We start from the raw sequence: 23,873 nt of genomic DNA, 5'->3' as shown, positions 1-23,873 counted from the left end.
AATTAAAAATAACTTAGATTTTTACTTGAACAATACAAATAAACTCAACCAGACTGCTCCGAGAAAATATTTTTCCAAATAAAATTTGGAAATGCGCAATTATCTTACAACTATGACAATAAAGTTACTTTTTTTAGAACAACAAACAAATTTTGGTAATAAAGATGAACATTTTAACAATATCAGTGGCTGCAATGAGCCCGTTTACATTGCACATCTCAGAACATTAAAGTGCAAACTGTATAAACTGTGCAAAAACAGAAACATTCCACATTTTTCTTTTCCAGTTCAGTCCTTGTCCATTGTCCAAACCTAAACTCTTTGTCTAGTCTAGTGACAGATCACCATGGCAGTACATTTGTTTGTTGTACGTCCCCAAAATGAGTCCAGGGTGCTCCAACACTGAAATATTAGTTCCACCTGCTACATGTTCTAACCTGAAGGAGAAAAAAAAACAACCACCCAGGAGAGATCACATGCCCCCCTGGCATGCCTTCACGTCCCCCCTGGAGGGCCCGCCCCACACTTTGAGAAACACTGGGTTAAACAGAGAGGAACTACAAATCAGTGGTGCTGAAATGAGCGTTTCTCTTCTATAATACACATTCTACATCTCGGAAGTGACGTCACCTTTCTAATGGACAGAGTTCCATGGGAGCCCTAAACCTAACCATGGAACAGATACAGGCTGGCAGGCTCTGAGTAGGTTAGTAATCCATGGTAGTACTGCTGTGTAGATTTTCTGGTATAGTAGGAATCGTGACGTTTAGGCATCGCAGGTACCGGTCCACACTAATGTTTAAATCCCAGCCCTATGTTGTAAACTCCTCCCTGTAACTCACTCACTCGTTCCGATGTGCTCTATCCTACTCAGGCCGTGACTCTGCTCAGGCTGTGAATGTACAGGCTGTAGCTGTAATTGATGACTTATGGGACACATTTTAATTTCAAAGAGTAATAGACTATCAACTGACCTCCCAGTAACATAACACAAGGAAGAAGTGGGTTTGACGTGGAAGCTGGAGCCGGCGCTGGAGCCAGGTCAAACCCACCAATAGAAACTCTTCTCTCATCCATCAGTGTAGGCCCCGCCCATTCAGTGCAGTTTGACTCACAAGCAAAACTTGTGAACTTGCAAACAAAGACGACTGATTTATAAGCAAAAGGACTTTTTATTGCCACTTAGTGTCTTTTACTCTCAAATCTCTTTTTTGGTTGTAAATCTATTCTATTTGATTGATGACTAAAGAAACAAATGTCTGTCCATAAACGTGCTGTTTAATGTCCTCTATCTTTATGGGTTGGTTCTGCTGCCTGTCACTACCAGATCAACTGCCCATTTGTTCATGTGTGACAGTATCTCTACTAGGACAAACTGCCTGAAATGCGTTAGCAGAGACATTCAGAGTCATTCTGAGCTGCAGATGAGTTAATTGCGTTAAAATTTTTAATCAGATGAATAATGATGATGGATTAATCTGCATTAATGTGTTAATTTTGACAGCCCTAATTATAACTTAAACTTTTAATGTAACACTAACATTGTGGCATAAATATTGCATATACAGTAATGGAAAAAATTATTAGACCACCCTTTGTTTTCTTCAGTTTCTTGTTCATTTTAATGCCTGGTACCACTAAAGGTACATTTGTTTGGACAATAGCTCATAGTAGGTTAATTTCAGAGCTGATATCTATCCATTTTCCATCTTTTCTTGATAATAACCAAAATCACTTCAATTCGTACATCAATAGCTATGGCATTGTACTGAAAAAAACAGTGCTTTTAGGCATCCCACGTTTTCTTTTCTATCTGTTTTAGTCACATGATACACACAGGAGTTAGTACTTGATTGCATAACCATTGTTTCTGATGACTTTTGATGGTCTAATCATTTTTAGCATGAGATATTTAACATATCTATATCTTTAATTTTCATAACCCCACCCTCTAGGGCAGGCGGGAGTACTTCAAAATGTAATAGTGAAATAAAAATTGGGAAAATGAAAAAAGACATGGCTTTAATTTGTGGTAAAGTTAAGATATGTTTATTTCATGTTAATGATGATTTTTGATGGTCTAATCATTTTTTCCGCGACTGTATGACTTATGGAGTTTGGTGTGCATATACCGTATTTTCTGGGCAATAAGCCGCTACTTTTTTCTAATGGTTTGAACCCTGCAGCTTACACAACGATGCGCCTCAAGTTTAGATTTTTATGGGCTAACAGCCTCCAGGGGGTGCTCAAGCAGGAAGCGCAAAAGCGAGACAGAGGTGGAAGAGGTGACACGAGGAGGAGAAGTTTTAAGCTTAACTTTTAACAATCATTTCAATCATACAATCATCCATGAACCCTCATCATGGAAAACACACAAAGAAATGCATATGATGCAGCTTTTAAGTTAAAAGCAATCGATGTGTCTGTCCAAGAAGGAAATGGAGCTGCAGCACGCAAGTGACAATGAGAGCGACAACAAAAGAGACTGAGAAGGTGTGTGACGGAGCCTTTCTGAGGCTGTTCAACTCCAACACTGAAGAAGACGACTGCAGTGGTTTCAATGCACAGGAGGAAGATGAAGATAGGGATCAATGACTTTTCTGGGTTTTTTAACCAGCCCTGTTCCTGCCGTTTTACTGCTGTGTTACAGGGACTGTTTGGAAAAAAGCAGTTCAGGTATGTACATAAATATTTAACCTCCTACCTCCTTTCTGTCCACATTTGTGGACAAGAGTTTCACAACTTTATACAAAAAAAAGAAAAACTCTCCACCACAAAGGACATTCCATAAAAATTTTAAAAACTGCATCTGAAAAAACTGTTGTATCATGATGTTTCCAATATAGGCACTTATTTAATAAAAAAACAAAAAAAGCTTGTACTTTGCTGACATTTCCTGGGTCTTAGGAGGTTAAATAATCTTTACCGTCTTTCTGTGTAAATATCTCATGTTACAACATAGACACCTGCGGCTTATAGTCAGGTGCGGCCTATATATGTACAAATATTTACCTCCGCCAAGGAGGTTATGTTTTTGCCAGGGTTTGTTTGTCTGTCCGTTAGTGTGCAACATAACTCAAAAAGTTATGGACAGATTTTGATGAAATTTTCAGGGTTTGTTGGAAATGGGATAAGGAAGAAATGATTCAATTTTGGTGGTGATCGGGGGTGAGGGGGCCCATGGGGGGGGCCACTGATCAGCCTTGGCGGAGGTCTGCGCTCTCCGAGTGCTTCTAGTTTTTTCTTTTAAAATTTGGTGGGTGTGGCTTATACAGTTGTCCCTCAGTCTAACGCGGTTCACCTTTCACAGCCTCACTGTTTCGCAGATTTTTTTTAGTGTAATTTTGCATGCTTTTTTTTACAGCGTATGAACGCGCATTGTGTTCTGCGTCCTGATTGGCTAAGGGACTGTAGATCATTGTCAATCAATCTCCTCCGTGCTGTGTCTCCTGTACAGTACAGAATGCGTTCGGTTTGCCAAATTTACATAAATGTTCAATCGCTAGCAGTGTGACTCTGAAGTGCTGTATGTTTGCAAGTTTTCTCCCTGACAAAACCCACAATGTCGACGAAACATTCTGCACTGACAAAGGCACCTGCGGTCGCACCCAAAAGGCAGAGGAAGATGCTAACCATCGCACAAAAAGTTGGACTTCTGGACATGCTGAAGGAAGGTAGAAGTTATTGTATTCTATAATACTGTACTTATTTTTTAAAATCTACGAAGGTTTGAACTTTGAGAGTGTTTAAACAAGAGAAAAATGTGAGAAAATGTTAATGCCTATCTGAGAAAAGTGTATAAAGTGTGTGGTGAGGGGTTTTACAGCCTTAAAACATATATATAATAATTGTAAAAAATAAAGCTGACTACTTCGCGGATTTCGCTTATTGCGGGTTATTTTTAGAATGTAACCCCCGCGATAAACGAGGGACCACTGTATTCAGGTGCACTCTATAGTCCGGAACATACAGTACATGTAATGAAAGTGAAATGATGGTACATTGCAGTAAAAGGCGTCACACACTGGCATAACTTACAGGCGAACTGCAGACTGGCTCTCCTGCTGAGGATGGCTCCTACAGTGTTGTAGGCCATACACTGGTACATCCCTGCGTCCTGATAGCGGTCCAGACTGCTTATAATGAGGTTGCCCCCAGACAGACGCCGCCGGCGATCCAGGCCCAGATTTATGAGAGTCCCATTCAATGACCATCTGTGAGGGCAAAGACACCATCAGTCCCTGGCAAAACGCACCGTCCATTTCTCTGACCAACCAAGGTGGTCAGACAGGAGGTGAGGATGGAATACAACTCACTGAAGTCACTCACTGAAGTACGAATCAAATATAGTCAGTGTTTATACTGAGTGCATCTTGGATCTTTCAGAGCTTCAACACTGCATAAAACTAAACAAAGCAAACAGTTTTCCCGAAGCTGTAACACTGGTGATATTCTATATTGTTGTTATTGTCAACAAACACACAGACGACCAAACAAAATATGAATGGATTCGACTAAATGCATTTCCTGTGCAGCTGAATATTGATGTTTGTAGCTTATTCTTCTGCGCCACAGAGCTTCAGCGCTAAAAGAAAAGGACAAAAATAAATAAATCACACATCAGTGAGCCACACTGCTGCAACTGGTGACTTGTTTTTTTTCCATTAAAACTGAGAAATCCACAGATATGACCAAACTTATTTTAACCTATTGTTGAAAACATCCCCCAAAAACGCTCTATAATTCACAGCCGTTTGAGCAGGAAGCTGTTGAGTTGTTCTGAAAAACTACTTAACTTTTCTAAAAAAAAATAACACCTATATTCTGTATAGAGTCGAGGATGGGAAGCAAAGGTGAGGGGAGATTAAACGTCTGCAGAGATGAAGTAAACAAATGTAAATTTCATGTTTGTTTTTTTATAGGATTTGTTCAAACTTGTTGCAGTATACACAGAATTATATCAGATTTTATCCATCACCATGAGTTAGATAAATGTACATTCAAAATTAAATATATTTCTAAGATGACAATACAATAACACATCCAATATTCATATATGAACCGCATATTTAACACCTAGAACTACTGCTGCAACTTCTAAATGATTTTTTCCCTCTACATGTGACCTTTCCTAAGCAATTCTACACTATTTATGATAATATCATTCTCTGTATTTAGCATTTAATTTAGAATTTAATTTGCTGATAATGTAGATTTTCATCAAAGGTCAAAGTTAATCCAAACATTATTATATTAAAACAAAGAAAACTGAAGAAAAGGCAGTTTTTCAGCAGAAGATATCAACAGCTGATCACAGTGTGTCTACAACTACTGTCATTTGTCAGACTAGATTATTACTGGTTTTATTTGCCATTTGTACACATTCAAGTACTTTATGCAGAAATATCTCAGAATCAAAGTATAGAGGTTAAAAGATACGAGCAAATAGAAGTTAAAGACATAAGCAGTATAAGTGAGTGCTTCTATGAAACTGGACATGGGGGCTAAAAATTCAAACCAGATGTAGACTAATGTTATGAAGCAAGTTTGGAAGCACTTTGGGTCTTTTTTGAAAACAAGTACTTACTGAGATAAAAGACAAACTATTTTTCAGATAAAACACATTTTATATTATTTTACATTGTATTTAATACAAAAATCTGCATGTAACATGGTCAAAGGACACAAAAATTACGTGCAATAATTTTTTAGAATATCTTTTTATTCTCTCACAGGTACATTTTGGGAATCAAACTAATTATGCAAGGCAGAGTGTTTCACAAAAATGACTGCGGTTGCAAAATCATTCAGATTCAGAAAACTTTTTTTATCCCATACGGGCAATTCATTTGCAGCTTATCACAGACATCACCCCACATCCAAAGTGCAATGTGACAAACAAAAATAAATCAGTATACAAATACAAGATCGCTGGAAGCAACTATGAATAAATGCATTTAAATAATTAACAATAAATAATCAATAAATACCAATACAGGCTAAAAGACTAAAAGACCATGTTGGTTCTGTTAACATAACAAAAGAAAAAAAAATCTCATGTAAAATGAATAAAATGACTAAAATGGCCAGAGTTTAAAAGTGTGATAGCTGAAGGAATAAAACATTTCTGATTTATATGCATTTAAATGGGCAGGTTCTGCATGTAACGCCAGTGGACACAATGGGTTACACGCAAAACCTGGAATGAGACCGAGATTCATGAAAAACTCACAAGTCTGGGTTAGAAAAACCACTAGGATCATCAAATTTAACAGTGTCTTTATTTATAGTGGTATACAAGACAATTTACAACCATGTTTTCCACATCCTATTTTTTGGTCCTATTTTTGGACCCAATATTTTATTAAAAATTCATTAATTTTGGGATGGCTCAGAGTAAGAGTATAATTTTTTTTTGCCATTATCGGAGGTCATCATTAGGTACATCCTGGGGGAAAATATGTCTAAATTCCTCTTTTAGTACTGGGTCTAAAAAAGCTGGTAAACTGCCAGGTACCAAAATATAACCAGTTTCATAGAAGTACCCAAATGTATAAAAATATAAACTACATGGATTTTGTTGGTGAATCAATGTAACAGTAGATGATAGTGTTTCCATGTTCACTAAAGAGTCTCTAAAAATCCGAATAAGACACGCTGAAAAGCTGAGAAACTGTATTTTACTTGAATTATTTCAACATATTGATAGGATTAGTGGGTCAAATGTTCTTAAATATTTCAAATCAGTAGATGCTTTTGCTCACTGGTGCTCGTTTAGGATTCATTCATGCATATATTTTAGGTTTTTTGTTCATTTTTGTCTGTATAAATATATCCTAATGCTACAGCAGCCCACACTTGTTTTATTACTTTACCTGGCTATGTGTTAATATAATCCCTACAATGGAAATGTCTTATTAATGCTACTGTATCTTTATTCAGTTTTTCTTACAGCTTTATCACTATTTGCTGCAGCAACTATCCCATTTCCCCCCGCAGGGATCATTAAAGTTTAATCTTAGAGTATCGCGCACAAAGCTGTCCTCTGCTATTTAAGGGAAGCAGCAGATAAAGGTTTTAGAATCCATCCTAGATATCATCATCAGTCTTAAACATAATCACCTCTTCTCTGTCACATTATATTTACATAATGTGACATTATCCCACCTTTGACTTCTCATTAGGACAAAACATTAGCACTTGGCAAGAGGTAACAGCGGGCTGATGTAACAAAAGGATGCCTTTTACACAGCTTTTCACCTTCTATTACATCTTTCCTAGGCTTAGCAGGCGTGGGAATTTAATTAAAAAAAACACAGGGCGGTGCAGAGGAGTTCAGATGGTGTTATCACAAAGAACCGGGAAGAAAAAAGCCCAGAAAGAACCCTTAAAAGATGAGGTTAATTTATTTATTGAAGCAACTTTCATTATTCACTAAAAAAGACTTTCTTACTCTGCCACCACAACCATCCATCCCTCTTAAATGCTACTCAAAAATAGAGCATTGGTGAGTTCAAGGACAGCACGGTTTTCTAAAATCTTCTTTTTTCAAGGCAGTTATTGTATAATAACTATTTCTTTACTGGCTTTTGTTGCCTTGCTCTTAAAATCTGGCTTTCATGAGTGAAAATAAAAGAGGTGGAGGATGTAATGACCCATCTTTCCAAAAGTTAAACCACAAAGATCATTTTAATAAGAAAAAATCGAAAAATTTCTTAATAGAGGTTACGGGAGATACAAGTTTTTGCCATCAACTAAACATTTATATTACTAAAATCCCTTGACACTTGCGTTTACATGTACGTTTAAATTAATTTATCTAAGTATTTGTGACATTGCAGCAGGTATGTTCAATATTTAATGAGTGATTTAATACAAGTGAATGAATCTTGTCAGAATTTGATTATTTGTAGAGCAAATTCCAGACAAACTAAACAACTAATTAGCTGTTTAAGTGTTGACTCTGTAAACTTCTACAGTTGGACTTTCCAAACAAACTGCTAATGAGTTTAAGAATTATTCTGCTGACTTTAGAACTGAATTGGTGACAGATACAGCACAAAATATGTGCTCAGGTCAGGGTGATTACAGCTTATTTTAGACTTTTTTAGACCAAATTCACAATTAAAAAGTGACATCCATTGCTTAGTGTTAGGGACTTTTTTTTTCCGTATTAGTTTGACTTTTCTTGACTTGTCGATTCTATGCTTCCTTAGTTCTTAGGTGGGATTTAATTGCTTTGATTCCTAATACCTGGGCTGTGTGTCTCCCATAGCTAAACTCAGCCTTATCTTCTACAATCACTTTCTTTGATACGCTACAATAATGATTTAATTTTGCCATAATTTTATTTAAATAAAGAAAGTAAAAGGTTAAAAGCAGTCAGGTGAGCAACTGGAATATTTTTTGTGACATAGTCTAGACCAGTGTTTCTCAACGGGGGCGGTACCATCCCCCAGGGGGCGTTGGGACATCATCGGTGGGGTGTGTGTGTCTGGAACGAGAAAGCTGAGCGGGGGGGCACTCAGGCAAAAATGGGGGGCGTTTGTTACTGTTGTACATTATAACATTATACATCACCCTCTCCCCAGTGTAAGGAGCCCATGTCCAATGTATAACAGAGACACATACCCCCTGGTCTCAAATTTTTTTTTGGGGGGTGCTGGGTCGCCAAAGATGAGGCAAGGGGTGCTTTACCTACTGAGATATATAACCTGCAAGCAGGTCTGTTGTGGTTGCAAATTTGTTTTTGGGAATGGGGGGGGCAGGAGGCTCGTAATGCCGTTAGTGGGCATTTGTTTAAAAAAAGGTTGAGAAACAGGTCTAAACAAAAGACATACATACAAGCTGGGGCGCCACTACCAATTGTCGACCCCATGGAAGATAAACGTTGTGGGCCCTTTAAAAAATAAATTGTCTGTAAATCTATCGTTGGACTGAGTTGGCGGGGCGGGGGGGGGACGTAGTGTAACAACTGCAGATATAGGGATGTGTTTCATCAGTGCCATAACAACCACAACGGGCGTGAAAACAAAAGCAAAACTTAACCCTTAAGGATCCATGGTCACTGGAAACTGGAGAAAATCCCTATTTAAAGATATGCTTTTAAGTCAAATATTTGAGTATAGTTTTAATTTATTACAATTTTAATTTTATATACCTAATATTTGGAACCAATATTCACTTTTAAAGTCTTTGAAAAGGTTCATTAAGCATCTTTGTATTATTTATGCAATAAATTATATACATTTTTCATATCTTATTTTTATAAATTTTGATGTGTTATTTGGCCTTTTATGTTGATATAGTAGGTTAAAGTGAAAAAAATAAAAAGTAGATGAGATAAATGAAGTTGTAGTGAAAAAAAAGATACCAAACACGGGTATAGTAAACATTTCTTTATAGAGTATATAAAGGCAAAATCAAAAGTACTGAATAACGGCCAAAATAGGCTCAGACCCCTGAGAGTTTACTTTGAACATCTGACTCCCAGCTTTTATGCCTCTCTTTTACTGCAGAGCTTACATGAAATTTTCACAAGTTCTAACCTATATCCACTGGACCCCCTACAAATGCTGGGCCCCATGAATTTGTCATGTCTACATCCCCTTTATGGCGCCCCAGTGTGCAAGTCTCCAATAAGTCTTGACTCTAAACCTAAAACGTCCATCAGAGACCGAAAGTATCGACTGATCTAAAATGTTTTATAACTTTTCCACCATTAATCCTCTCTATGCAGTTAAATAATTCAGGTAAAATGCAGTTTTTCAGCTTTTCAGCAGCTTGAGATGTGGCTTTTGTGCACTTTCTGAGGCTCCGTAGAAAAGGTGGAAACACAGTCATCATCAGCAACACTGACTGACCCGTAAAACCTGTGTAGTTTTACAAATGACAGTGATTGTAGCTTATTTTTGTGTTCAGTTAAAGATATACTTTGCTGAAAATGTCACCTTTCCTCCAGTTTTCTCTGTTTTGATATAACCTTTGAATTTACTCTGAGCTTTTGTGAACATCTAAATGTCAGTGAATTAAATCTAAGAGAATACCTGATGCAAAATGTAGAGAATAATGTTATAATAAATGGTGATATGTCACTTAGGAGGGGTTAAATTTAGAGGAAAAATGGATTTGATAGGTCTAGGTGCTTAAGGGTTATGTCTCAAAGGAGGTCCTGTTGTGAAAACCAAGCAAGACAAGTCAAGTCATCCAAATGTCTCATCATCTGTCACACATGAGATGTTACGCTGTCAGTTACAAGCTTCCTAAAGAATCAATGGTGAGCGGTGTTTAAATTGTCAGATGCATTTTTCATTCCTTCTATGTCTCTGAAACACACTGCATTCGAAGTCAGTCTAATATTTCAACAGTCAAATGTGACCTCTCAATGTTTCTGACCAGGATGACTTGTCAGGTCATTTGTCATCAGTATAATGCCGCATATCCACTACATGGTACCGGCTTGACCCGACTCAACTCGGCCTTTTTGCATTTCCATTACAAAAAAAGACCTGGAATCTTGTACCCGGTATTAGTTTTTTGGTATCACCTCCGCCGAGGTTCCAAGACTGGGGACCAGATACTAAAACATGACGTGTAAACACTGCAGACCTCTGATTGGTCAGAGAGTTGTCTCTGTGACCCGCTGTTTTACAAAAAACAGATGCAGAAGTTTACAATAAATATAGCGGTAGGTTAACCCACATGATGACAGCCCAAAAACTACACCATGGTCGTTCGAGGAAATTCAGTATTTGGTGGTCGATGTAAAAATTCAGCATGAGTTTGACGAGAAAACATGCAATGAACAAGTTTATCAGCAACTCCCTGAGGAGGCGTCAGGGAAGTTATGTACCACATCGTCATGACAACCAGGTACTCTAAAGTCGGTAGTATGCTGTAATGGAAATGGTCTCCAGGAATAGTGCCTGGTCGAGCTGAGTCGAGCCGGTTCCAGGTATTGGAAACATGGCATTAGTCAAGTCAGATGACACGATGTCTAATGTCGCATTTCCACTACGTAGTACCAGCTCGACTTGACTCGACTCAGCCTTTTAGCGTTTCCATTACGTAAAAGGACCTGGAATCTGGTACCCAGTACTAGTTTTTTGGTATCTGCTCCACCGAGGCTCCAAAAGGGGGGAAGAGATGCTAAAACGTGATGTGTTAACACTGCAGACCACTGATTGGACAAAGAGTTGTCTGTGTCATTGCGTCATCAATGTGTGACCCGCTATTTCTAAAAAACAGATTCGGAAGTTTACAGTAAATATACCGGTAGGTTAATCCACATGATGGCAGCCCACAAAACTACACCGTGTTCGGTCGAAGAGATTCAGACATTTCTGTCCTTGGTGGCCGACGAAAAAATTCAGTGTGAGATTGACAGGACAACGAGCGAGTTTATCAACTCTCTGAGGAGATGTCATGGAAGTTACGTCGCTACGACAACCAAGTACTCTAAAGTCAGTAGCATCCTGTAATGAAAACGGTCTCCAGGAATAGTACCTGGTACCCGAGTCGAGCCGGTTCCAGGTAGTGGAAATGCAGCATAAGTTGAGTCTTTTGTTACTAAGTCAAGAAAGTCTCGATTCACAAAATTATGACCAAAGTCAGACTCAAGCCAATTCTGCTGGACAATGTAATATTAATTCAACTACAGGCAGGGCTTTTTTTGTTGTTTGTTTCTTTTATTTCATTTAATTTTTATTGGAAAAGGTGACAAAATATCTCCAACATTACCATTCTTACAGATGATATCTATTAGAGCCCGTTTCATGTTTCATATTTTATACATACAAAAAAACCCAAAACAAAACATATGAACTGGGTGCTTATAGTTTTGTATTTCTCATTCAAAAAGAATCATAGTGCTACAGACAGTACCTCTGGGTTCTTAAAGGGGGGCATATTTTGCTAAACCCACTTTTATTAGTCTTTGGAACATTTACTTGTCTATTTGGGGACTATAATCATCCAAAAACTCTGAATTTGAACCCTCCAAGTGCTGCAAAGCTATCTTTAAATTCATTTTGGCAAAAATTGAGTGGATTTCTACAACCCCTTTCAATTCCTTCTTAATTTGTTACATTTTATAACTAGTTACGTCACGACATTTGCACAAATAAGGTCAAGACTTCCAATGAACATTTCTCTGAGTACAACATAATTGTTTATCAGCAGCAGCTGTTGGAGTAAAAACTGAAAATATGTCCACACTTCGAGCCGATAACCTCAAATGTTCAGCTGTTGGTTGTATTAATGAACACAAGTGGTTGAACAGGACAGAGCAGCACGGTCAACAACCTGGAGGGGGCGGGACATGAAGCGGCTCATTTGCATTCAAAGGGCCAGCACTCAAAACGACCTTTCTGGTGTCATTACTCAGAAATAGGGTTCAAGATGGACCTGTGGGGTGTAATAATGAAGAATTCCGACCCAAGCATAGCATTTACAGTTTATGTAGACCACAGGGAAATGTTTGAAAATGCATAATTCCACTTAAAAAAGCAAAATACCACTCCTTTAAACATTTTATACAGAAAAACTTCAAACAAAGAACAAATACAAAGAAATGATATAAAAGAGGATATTTTTAGAGGAGTGATAAAAATTCTGGGCAGCTAGTGGATGCAGACTTGATCCATTTGTCCAAAATATGATCAAATGTATCCCTCTGGATTCTGACAGTCAATTTTTCCATTTTTTTTATTCAAATTTTTATTCAGAACAGTGTCATAAGATATTACACAGGACATCATTGGAACAAAGTACACTGTTCTCTCTGTTTTTTTTTGTTTTTTTTTCTTGTTTTTTTGTTTTTTGTTTTTTTGAAAAAGAAAAAAAGGGTGTCAATATTGCTAACTGAAAGGAAAAAAAAGTAATTTGTGCATCTTTGTTACATGAATATTGTCATGTAAACATAGACTTTGCAGTGCGAAACATAACAGAAGAGTGATTTGTGAAGATCAATGCTTTTCATGGTCATCCTACTTTGTAGAACAATAACATGAATGGTAATAAAGATTATATATATATACAGGGTGGGGAAGCCAAATTTACAATATTTTGAGGCAGGGATTGAAAGACAGTGTATGACCAATTAGTTTATTGAAAGTCATGAGAATTTATTTGCCACAAGAAAACTGACATAATAGAAAATGTTTTTGTTCTATGTGTCCTCCTTCTTTCTCAATAACTGCCTTCACACGCTTCCTGAAAGTTGCACAAGTGTTCCTCAAATATTCGGGTGACAACTTCTCCCATTCTTCTTTAATAGTATCTTCCAGACTTTCTCGTAATAGTTTTGCTCATAGTCATTCTCTTCTTTCCATTATAAACAGTCTTTATGGACACTCTAACTATTTTTGAAATCTCCTTTGGTGTGACGAGTGCATTCAGCAAATCACACACTCTTTGACGTTTGCTTTCCTGATTACTCATATGGGCAAAAGTTTCTGAAAAGGTATGGATAATAGTGTTAGGTATGATTATGACATCAGTATATGTTTGGTTTCAAAACAATTGACGTAGTGCCTGCTGAGAAAAAACAACTAAATGTTCATTGTAAATTTTGCTTCCCCACCCTGTACAAACAAAACTATTTACACTTACTTACACGCACATTTATCTGCATGTATAAATGATTGTGGACGTGTCCATGAAGCGCACACATGCAAAAAAAAAGGTTTTATGTAAATAAAGTAAATAAGTAAATAAATGGGTAATAATAACGATAATAACAAGTTTGTACATATAGCCAACCACATTTCTACGAAATAAGACAAAGAAAATTATATATAAATACATATATATTTATACACACATACAATTTTTCCATTTTGATTATTTGCAAGATGATCCTGTACCAATCTTCTATTGTTGCTGGAGTTGGGTTAAACCATCTTCTTGTAATAGATTTCCTGCTGGCTGCTAAAAGTGCCTGTAATAATTTTGTATCCTCCCTCGGTAGGGCTTTTCATTGTTTGTTTGGACTGTGAGATGCTTACCTAAAATATGAAAATACATCTGTTTGGTCCATTTTATTAATAACACACTGCTCTACAATGTTTGGCACAAAGCTAGTCTAACCTGTTAACATGGATGCAATGAAAACCGACGGGTAACTGGACCACAACACATGCAACAGATAAATATACAGTGCATTCCAGGTAATATTTATCAGATTTGATCATGTTTGTGCATAAAATGGACTTTTCTCGCATATATTGCCTGGAGCAATGAAATCTTGCAGCCAATTTCAATAATTTTCACTGTCTAGAACACAGTGTTTATGCTGCGAGCCTCCTGCAACCAAATATGAACTATCCCAACCTGCGTGATGTTTATACATTAATAAAAATAGACCAATTAATGAGTGATTTTAAAGATTCAACATGCATAATTTGTGCTGCCCTATGTGAAGCTTGTTTCAGAGTGTACGCTTTGAAGACATACACTTCAAGTAAGCGCATAACCACTCGCAGGTCTTACATTATTGAACCTTTAAGGCCAGATTTTTAATGAATTCACCGTCTGACTGCCTGAGATTTGAAGCATCCTCCTGAACCCCGGAGTGAACCCACAGGTGTTTGTGTCTACCCACATGCATTTTGCTCTTTATACCTGAGTCACCGTTTTCACCTCGTTTTGACCTGCTCTGAATTGCCTCTACTGTTAAGTGACGCCTTGAACGCTGGGCCGGTGATTGAATAGCAACTCCACACTGAATCACACCGCTTGAGACTCATTTTGCCAACACATGTCGTCTGACCATCTGACCACATAAAAACTCAAGAATTTGCAATAATCCTGCAGTTTCGGAGCCACAGGAATCAAACATTATGTCAGGTAAAGGTTAGGCCAGTCACCTTCTGTTTAGACTGGTACTGTATCTCTTTTACGAGGCACCGTAGGGAGGACGGTTTCCTATATGAGATGCAGTTTTTTTCCTCTGCTCCTACAGTGTGCGCGCTATGGAAATCTCATCTCTTTGTGAGTGACAGGAGTGGGATAGGGAAGGCAAAGTCAGAAGAAAAGAAAAAAAAAGGATGGGAGGAGGACAGTGAGAGCCCATTTACACTTCAAGAGAGGAGCAGGAAAGGTGCTGGGGGCATGCAGAGCTGAGAACAGCCAGCTTGAAGAGACACCACATTTAACATGCTCATCTCACCTTTAATCAGTACATGGTAATACCTGGTCTTAGGCAGGGAATGTGAAAAGCCTGAAATAATGAGTGTGCGCTCTCCACATCACTACCGTTCAGCTTGTCTGTGCTGCAGTAATTCCACCATTGAACACCAAAGACACTTGTAATCAATGCCTGTTGGTAGCGACTGGTGTCTCATTGGTCTCATGGTGACTTACAAGAGGAGACGATCATTAAGATGCGACACGTGTGTCACTAAGATACTATCAGGCGAGACAAGAGGCAGATTGGCGGCGTGTTAGTCAATATGAATTAGTGAAACCACAAAGACGGCACTGCTTAGCTTGTCGGTTTGTATTTCACTCTCATTTGGAGAAAAATAACCGGGAGCAAACATCATCCTAGTCCTCGCTAAAAAAAAAAAAAAAAACTGCTTAAATTTACTTGCTTGAATTTACAAGTCTGTATTTAAGTCAGTGTAATGTTCTGCATGGTTTAGAGAAGAACGTTCTATTCTGCCAGATTTGCACCAAACATCATTTATTCTTCAACAGGTCGAGGCTACGTTACATCTAAATTTCTTATCCCTTACGCTAGTATTTTTCAACCATGAGGGCACCTGAATTTTCTAGTAATTAATAATAATAATAAAAAATATTTTTTAATGATTCAAAATATATTTCATTAGAATTAAAACACCACTCACTTTGCACTGACTCATTCATTGCACAGACTCTCTAAACACTGCACTGACTCCTTGTGGAGATTTAAAGTGTTTTTTTTTTGTTTTTGTTTTTTTTTACAGCTGTGCTTTTACTATTGTTGTTTTTAAGTTCTATTCATACATTTGCACCAAACATCATTTATTCTTCAACAAGTCGAGGCTACGTTACATCTGAATTTCTTATCCCTTATGCCAGTGTTTTTCAACCATGAGGTCGCCTGAATTTTCTAGTAATTAACAATTTTTTTTTTTTTTTAATTACTAATAAAAAATATTTTTTAATGATTCAAAATATATTTCATTAGAATTAAAACACTGCACACTTTGCACAGACTCATTCATTGCACAGACTCTCTAAACACTGCACTGATTCCTTGTGGAAATTTAAAGTGTTTTTTTTTTTTTTTTTACAGTTGTGCTTTTACTATTGTTGTTTTTAAGTTCTATTCTGCTAGATTTGCACCAAACATCATTTATTCTTCATCAGGTCAAGGCTACGTTACCTCTAAATTTGTTATCCCTTATGCCAGTGTTTTTCAACCATGCAGCCGGCTGAAATTTCTAGTAATTGATAAAAAAGGAAAAAAAATCACTAATAAAAATATTTTTTAAGGATTCAATATATATTTCATTATAATTAAAACACCACACACTTTGCACAGACTCATTCATTGCACAGACTCTCAAAACACTCTTGCATTGACTCCTTGTGGAAATTTAAAGCGTTTTTTACTATTATTGTTTTTAAGTTTGTGGATACTGCTGGAACCTGTAAATTTCCCAACGGCTATCTATCTATCTATCTATCTATCTATCTATCTATCTATCTATCTATCTATCTATCTATCTATCTATCTATCTATCTATCTATCTATCTATCTATCTATCTATCTATCTATCTATCTATCTATCTATCTATCTATCTATCTATCTATCTATCTATCCATCCATCCATCCATCCATCCATCCATCCATCCATCCATCCATCCATCCATCCATCCATCCATCCATCCATCCATCCATCCATCCATCCATCCATCCATCCATCCATCCATCCATCCAAATAAAAATCAAGTTCAAATCAAATGCAGGACCTCAGTCTCTTTGCTTTACTTAGCCAGTCTTTAGTTCCAGCGTCTGAGATGTAATTTCAGCAATTTATGAGAAAAACAGGGGGTACACGCAGCTGTGTCGATAATTACAGTATTTGACCGAGATCCTATGTGTCATATGTAAACAAAAAACCCAAAAAGAGGTTACTTTTAGTGCCGCAAACACAAGAGGGAGAAACACACAATAAAAAAAATCCTGATAATCAAATTATGCTCGATTTCAGATCATGCTGAAGACGATGTGTTAATTGGATTATTAGATTAGATTAGATTAGATTAAATTAGATTAATATTACATTAGATTAGAGTCTGTGTCAACAATGGAAAGCGGGATATGAGCTCCATTTTCCAATGAAATAATATAAGAAATCACAATAGATAAATAAGTAGAGGGGATAAATCAATGCTTTTACATGCATCGCTATGACAACCTGCAGTGATGATGCAATACGTCGGTGCCAAAAATGTGTCACGTTGAAGTGAAGTGAGCCGATACGATCAGTGGAAAAGCAGAAATAGTTATGGATTCACTATTATTTTAATGCCAAGAAATCGCTCAACCTTAAAATAAGTCCAAAACATTGTGATCAATGGACATGACTATGGATGGGAACTGAACCCCAGTACTAAATAGGCCCCGGGGCCAAATAATTAAAGACCAGAGTATTGATAAGCTCAGGCATTATTGGTTTTCCTCACAGTACTGGAGAAAGAAAAATAGGCCTCCTGTGGATTACAGCAACATAAAGGCTGCGTGGTAAATTTTTCACACAAGCTCCATTTCTGACTAAGACATTCATTCATCTGTGATGCATTTTTACGATTTTCGATCCAGATGAGAGACCTGGGTTTGGGTCTCTGCTCACACTGCAGCTCAAACACACAGACATGGCAGAGACAGCGGCCTGTGTTCACCCAAAACTACACAGGGAAGTGGACAGTTCACTAGTGGACAACAAGTCTTTTACATATTCAGGAAGAAACATGAAGTATCTGTCATAAAACCTGGGAAATGTCTGTCAAGTACAGCTGGAGAGACGCGCAGAGGGATGTTTAGCTTATAGTTTGCCTGCCCAGTGTGTGTTGTGTTATGTTATGCTGGCAGCCTGGAGCCCAGACATCAACACGAGTTAATGATTGAAAGTCAGAACATCATCTGATCTGTCATTCAAAGAATCAGAGCAGGTGGATTTAGAGAACTGAAGGATGCAGGAAAACTTCCATACTGCTCAAAATACTGTTTAAGCATTCAGTTCAATACTTTTACACAATTATGTTCAAGATTACATTTCACATTTTCACATTTTGATGTGAAATGCTGTTGCAAAATGGAGAGAGTCTATCCTCGATATGTATAGCATTTCTGTGTTTTGTGCTTAGTCAGAATTTAGTCTGATACGTGCAGGATTTTTCAGTTACTTATGGGATCTGACACAGGAATTTAGGATAGGTAGAAGGATGGGGTAAGCGGGTGGGAGATTATAATAAATTAAACTTCATCCCATTTCTTTTCGAATGTTTTCCTTTCTTTTTATACAAATCCCTTTGTGGTTTGGTTTTAACGTGGGTTGGGGTGTTGCGTGGGGCCATGACATCATTTACTGTGTAACCCTGTTCGTGGCTCTTTCAGTCAGGCGAAACACCTGCAGATGATCCGCTGAACCAGCTACCCTGATTGTCAGCCAGGTAGAAAAGCCAGTCAGATGAAGACCTCAGCAGACCCAGACGCAGCAAACCCGTCCAAGCACAGCTGAAGCCTTAAACTAGGGAGTCTTCTTCCTTTTTAGTTAACATTTAAGCTAATTTCTTTTAGTTTAGCCTGGGGGTGGCCGGTGGTCAAACTTTTCGTTTTAGATTTAGTTGGATAAGTTCTTTTCAGTTATGGAGGGGGAGCAGCTTCTATGTCCCTATAGGGCGTGGCCTGCCTTCCCTCTCCATTTTATTTATTTCTCCAGGTCCTTTTGGTTCATTAAGTTCATTTTTGGTATGTATTGCCTTTTTGAGTTCGTTATTTTCATAAATGACTTCATTGTTCAGTAACGGGGTTACTTTTGTTTAATTTGATTAATAAAATCTTTAAAGTCATTTAATTTCTATGGTGTCCTTTCTTTATGTTGGGGTCTCCTTTCCCTTTGAGCCGATTTACTTTCTTATTGTTTGGAGACCGTAACAGTTATATTCACAATAAACAAAGATTAGAACTGTAACCCTAACCTAAAAAAGAACCAATAAGAATACTGTAGAAGAACCGGATTGAAAAGCAGTATTGATAAGAATAGCAGTTTCATTAAAGCAGCGTATGATGTTCGACACCAATTTTGCATCAGATCTGTAAAACCCGAGTCATAGCCTAAGTATCATGAATTTGTTAGTCTTTCCATGATTACGCACTTCCCTTATGGTGAGCAACTTTGAAGTGTACTCCATCACAAGCAGTCTGTTTGTTTTCCTTTTCGGAATTCCACGCAGCCGCAGCAATGAAGCCATTTCCGAAAAGGCCTGAGTGACATATCGGTTTGGTATGTAAACAGATTGCTTGTGGTGGAGTATTCAATTTCAATTCAATTCAATGTTATTTGTAGAGCCCTATATCACAACAAGGTTGCCTCACAGGGCTTTACAGAATTAGTTGGATATGAAAGCAAACAAATAAACAGCAGATGAAGGAAATGGATTTATATTCTCAACAAGGAAAAACTCCAAAAACCCAGTGGGAAATGAGAATCCTTGGGGAGAACCACAGTGAAGGAGAAATCCACTCTCATGGACGGACTGGCTGTAGATGCACCAGGACTGATGGACGTCCATTTGTGGATGTTGAGTACATTTCAAAGTTGTTCACTGTGAGGGAAGTGATTCAGGTGCGTAATGACGGAAAGACTAACAGATTCATGATACTTAGGCTATGACTCGGGTTTTACAGATTTGATGAAAAATTGGTGAAGAACATCATACACTGCTTTAAAATCTTACTGATATCTGTTCATAGACTACATTAGATGAAAATAATGCCCCGTTTCCACTGCGTGGTATCGGCTCGACTCGGCTCGGCCTTTTTGCATTTCCATTACGAAAAAGGACCCGGAATCTGGTACCTGGTACTACTTTTTTGGTATCACCTCCGCCGAGGTTCCAAGACTGGGGACCAGATACTAAAACGTGACGTGTAAACACTGCAGACCACTAACTGGTCAGAGAGTTGTCTCTGTGACCCACCATTTTACAAAAAACAGATGCGGAAGTGGACAGTAAATATAGTGGTACATTAATCCACATGATAACAGCCCAAAACTACACCTTGGTCGGTCGAGGAGATTCAGTCTTTGGTGGCTGACGTAAAAATTCAGACGAGACAACACGCAACGAGCGAGTTTTCAACAACTCTCTGAACAGACGACATGGAAGTAACGCGCCGCATTGCTATGACGTCCAGGTACTGTACAGTCGGTAGTATCTTGTAATGGAAACGGTCTCCAGGAATACTGAGCCGAGCCGAGCCAAGTAAAGCTGGTTCCACGCATAAGTTCTTCAACGTTAACCTAATCGTGCTCCTCTTACCTGTACTGAGGAGGGGGGCTTCCTTTAGCGTCACAAGTCAGAGTGGCCTCTTCCTCTATGGAGTCCACGGGGATGAACAAGTCCCCTGGTTCCATCCTCCATCTGGGACCATGGTACGACCCGCTGTCCAGGCACTCTGTCAGAAACACAGAACCAGGACAAACATGAAGGAAGAACAGCAGAAATTGCACATTTAATATGACCACAATTCCTCTGTCATGGCAGAAATAACATTCAGGGACAGATAAAACAGATCTTTTGGTATTTTAATGGATGATTCACTGTCCTTCACTCCTCACATTCAGCACATTTTAAAGAGACTGAAGATAAAATTGAGCTTCTATTTCAAGATGAAATCTTGTCTTTCCTTTGAGGCTAAAAAGAGACTTGTTGCTGCTACTTTCATGTCTGTGCTGGATTATGGGGACATCATTTATGTGAATGTTCCGTCACAGTACTTAGATACTCTTGATTCGGTATATTACAGCAGCTCTTAGGTTTGTTATAAACCTCCAAACTCACACTCATCACTGTGTTTTATACGCTGGAGTTGGATGGTCAGATCCTTTTACATGCAGACTGAAATACTGGTATTCTTTTATTTATAAACGTATTTCTAGTCTGCTTCCATCGTATTTAGTGAACTACATCCATTGCAATGACTTTAGTAATTATAGTCTTCAATCCCAGGGTCTGTTATCTGTATGTGCTCTGAAAGTCAGAACCGAACTGGGAAGGAAAATCTTTAAATGTTCTGCTCCCACTGCCTGGAAGAACCCACAGAAGGAGCTAAAAATGAACGATCTAGTCTCTTTAAATACATTCAAAGTCATATAAAATGAATGGGATTTTTTTCTAATGGACTGAACCAGTGTCTGCTTTGAGATGCATTTAAGGAGTATTGTTACATACAATTAGTACCTCTTAAATTATTAGCGGTGTTCTATGTGTATGCTTTATATATGGTGTTTCATGTATGGTTGAGCACGGAGTTTTACTTTTATATTTTTAGTGTGGATATTTGTATGAAATTTTTATTTTCTCTAACTTCTGCTGCTGCTGTCTCGGCCAGGATGCTCTAACAAATGAGATTTTTAATGTCAAAGACTAATTTTTTTCATGGTTAAATAAAGGATAGTAATACATAATTATAGAAGTACGGATGGGAACTTACACTATAAATTTCATTTAATTCTGATGGATCAAAAATGTACAATTTTATCAATAGTTCCCTCCACATCAGATGGCTCCACCACTGGCTCCAGCTCATTTACAAAACCTTACTTGGAAAAACAACCTCTTTACCTCTCCTCCCTTCTGCACCTCTCCCATTCTGCCCTCAATCTTAGGTCCAGTAATCTCATCAAACTCACCATTCCCAAAGCCCACACTGTCTTTGGTTGCAGCGCCTTCCGATTTGCTGCAGCTAATGACTGGAACACTCTAGAAAACACCCTCAAACTCACTGTCCTCACATCTCTCACTGTTTTAAAGCAAAACCTGCAACAAATTTTAGTTGACTGTTGCACCTGTTAAGTATTTGTCTCTCACATGTAGGAGTGTGTATTGGCAAGAATCTGGCGATACAATACAAATCACAATACTAGGATCACAATATGATATATGACGATACTGTTAAAAAGGCAATTTTTTTAAAATTGTTTTTGTTTTTAAAGATTATTTCCTAGAAGAATGGAATTACACCAAAAATATGCACAAATACTAAAGACATTTTTATTTGATCAGAACAGGATCTAATACTATATTGCGAAATTTTCCTGTGTTAAAACTTAAATTATGTTTTACAGACATTACAGTTTAAGATCCAGCTCAAATGTTCATATTCTATCAGTTCAAAACTAACATAATAACATTATTTTTGTGCAATCCCAACAAATGAACTAACATTATTTAATAAAAGAGTGTTAAATAATAGTAAATAAAACATAAACAAAAAAGAAAACCAAAAAAAACAAAAATGAACCTCCACAATACCTGTATTTGAATAAATACCTAAAAATATCAATACAGTTCTTTTTAATATCGATACAGTACTATGAAATGAAATATCGCGATATATTGCAAAACTGATATTTTCTTACACCCCTACTCACATGTCTCACTGTTATTGTTGTAATCTACTTATTTATTAACTGTTTGTGTCTGTATATTGTATAACCTTGTCTTTACTTCTAGCCCCTCCTCCCCACCCCTTTCCCCTTGAGGAGCCATTGCTCTTTAATCAGGCTGCATTTGTAAATAAGAATCTGTTCTTAATTGCTTGCCTGGGTAAATAAAGGTTAAATAAAAATAAAGATAAGTTTCTCCAAATAGCCGGCACTCTTATGAACCATGTGTCTCTTTGAAACTTGGGAGAAAACCAAATGGGATCAGCATTCACAATATAACACATTAGAGATTATTATATACTTCTAATAACATGTCCTTATTGTTATTATTGACAAGGCAGTTCTTCAAGTGAACAAAACACTAATAAAGATTGAGATGTGATACAAAAAAGGAACGTCTCTCACATTTAAACTTTTGGGAAAAAGAACTGCAAAGAAAAATCCTTGGTCTTTTGTCTGAGTCACCTTTAAAAGGTATTATTAATGTTCATTATTTTCAATAAAAGGGACCATTTGCTGTGTGAGTACTGTTTAAGCTTTTTCTAATTGATGCCTTGGGGGGAGAAAAAAAGGTACAAAACAGTCAAACAACAATGTATCTCTCTATCAGGTTTGTGGTCAGATAGGCGCGAACAGAAAGATGAAGAGTCCAGTGTGTGTTGTGAATGGAAGTCAATATTAAGGAGTGTTCGTTTTAAAACTGGTCCATCCTATCATTTCTGACACTGACATGATTTCCGACTCTCCGGCCATCATCTGGCACCTGTAAACTTCCAAACGTGAAAGAATCATTACTCATAAAAAGGGGGTTTACCTGCCAGACAGTCGATGATTGATAACAGTAGAAGCTGTTTCCATGGCAACGTCATCTTTGGCAGCCAAGGGCAAATGCGACTCTCATCCAATAAGCTTTGAAATGGCACTCGTGTTCTCCGTGAGAGAGAGAGAGAGAGAGGGGAGCTTGACCTGTTAGAACAAGAATTAACGTGTAAAGCACCAAAACCTGCCAAAATGGATGCACCAAAAAATCCAAAATAAACACAATAAACCACATTTTTACCCCCGTCGCATCCAGTATCACGCCCGCTGCCTGCTACGATCAGCAAGAGTGACAGGAAGAGTAGATTTTCATGGTGGAAATTCAGTAACAATAATACCGGATTTGACATTTACTGTGGAAAGCTGTGATATGTCTTATTTCCTGT

The 23,873-nt window shown here is 37.7% G+C and overlaps 1 protein-coding gene across 1 annotated transcript in view; it reads right to left on the bottom strand.

Moving 5' to 3' along the window:
- The window catches only part of LOC115421803 (contactin-3-like), a 113,702-nt gene extending 90,165 nt beyond the window's left edge, over positions 1 to 23,537 (bottom strand). Inside the window, exons 1-3 of the mRNA XM_030137741.1 lie at positions 23,483 to 23,537; positions 20,540 to 20,675; positions 4,039 to 4,214 (exon numbers count right to left, since the gene is read on the bottom strand). Of these exons, the coding sequence (XP_029993601.1) occupies positions 4,039 to 4,214; positions 20,540 to 20,675; positions 23,483 to 23,537 (367 nt within the window). The remainder of the gene's footprint in view (positions 1 to 4,038; positions 4,215 to 20,539; positions 20,676 to 23,482) is intronic.
- Between the last annotated feature and the right edge of the window lie 336 nt (positions 23,538 to 23,873).

Source organism: Sphaeramia orbicularis, chromosome 7 (genome assembly GCF_902148855.1).
Source record: "Sphaeramia orbicularis chromosome 7, fSphaOr1.1, whole genome shotgun sequence".
NCBI classification, from domain to species: domain Eukaryota; kingdom Metazoa; phylum Chordata; class Actinopteri; order Kurtiformes; family Apogonidae; genus Sphaeramia; species Sphaeramia orbicularis.
This window is presented reverse-complemented; position numbering and strand designations above follow the sequence as displayed.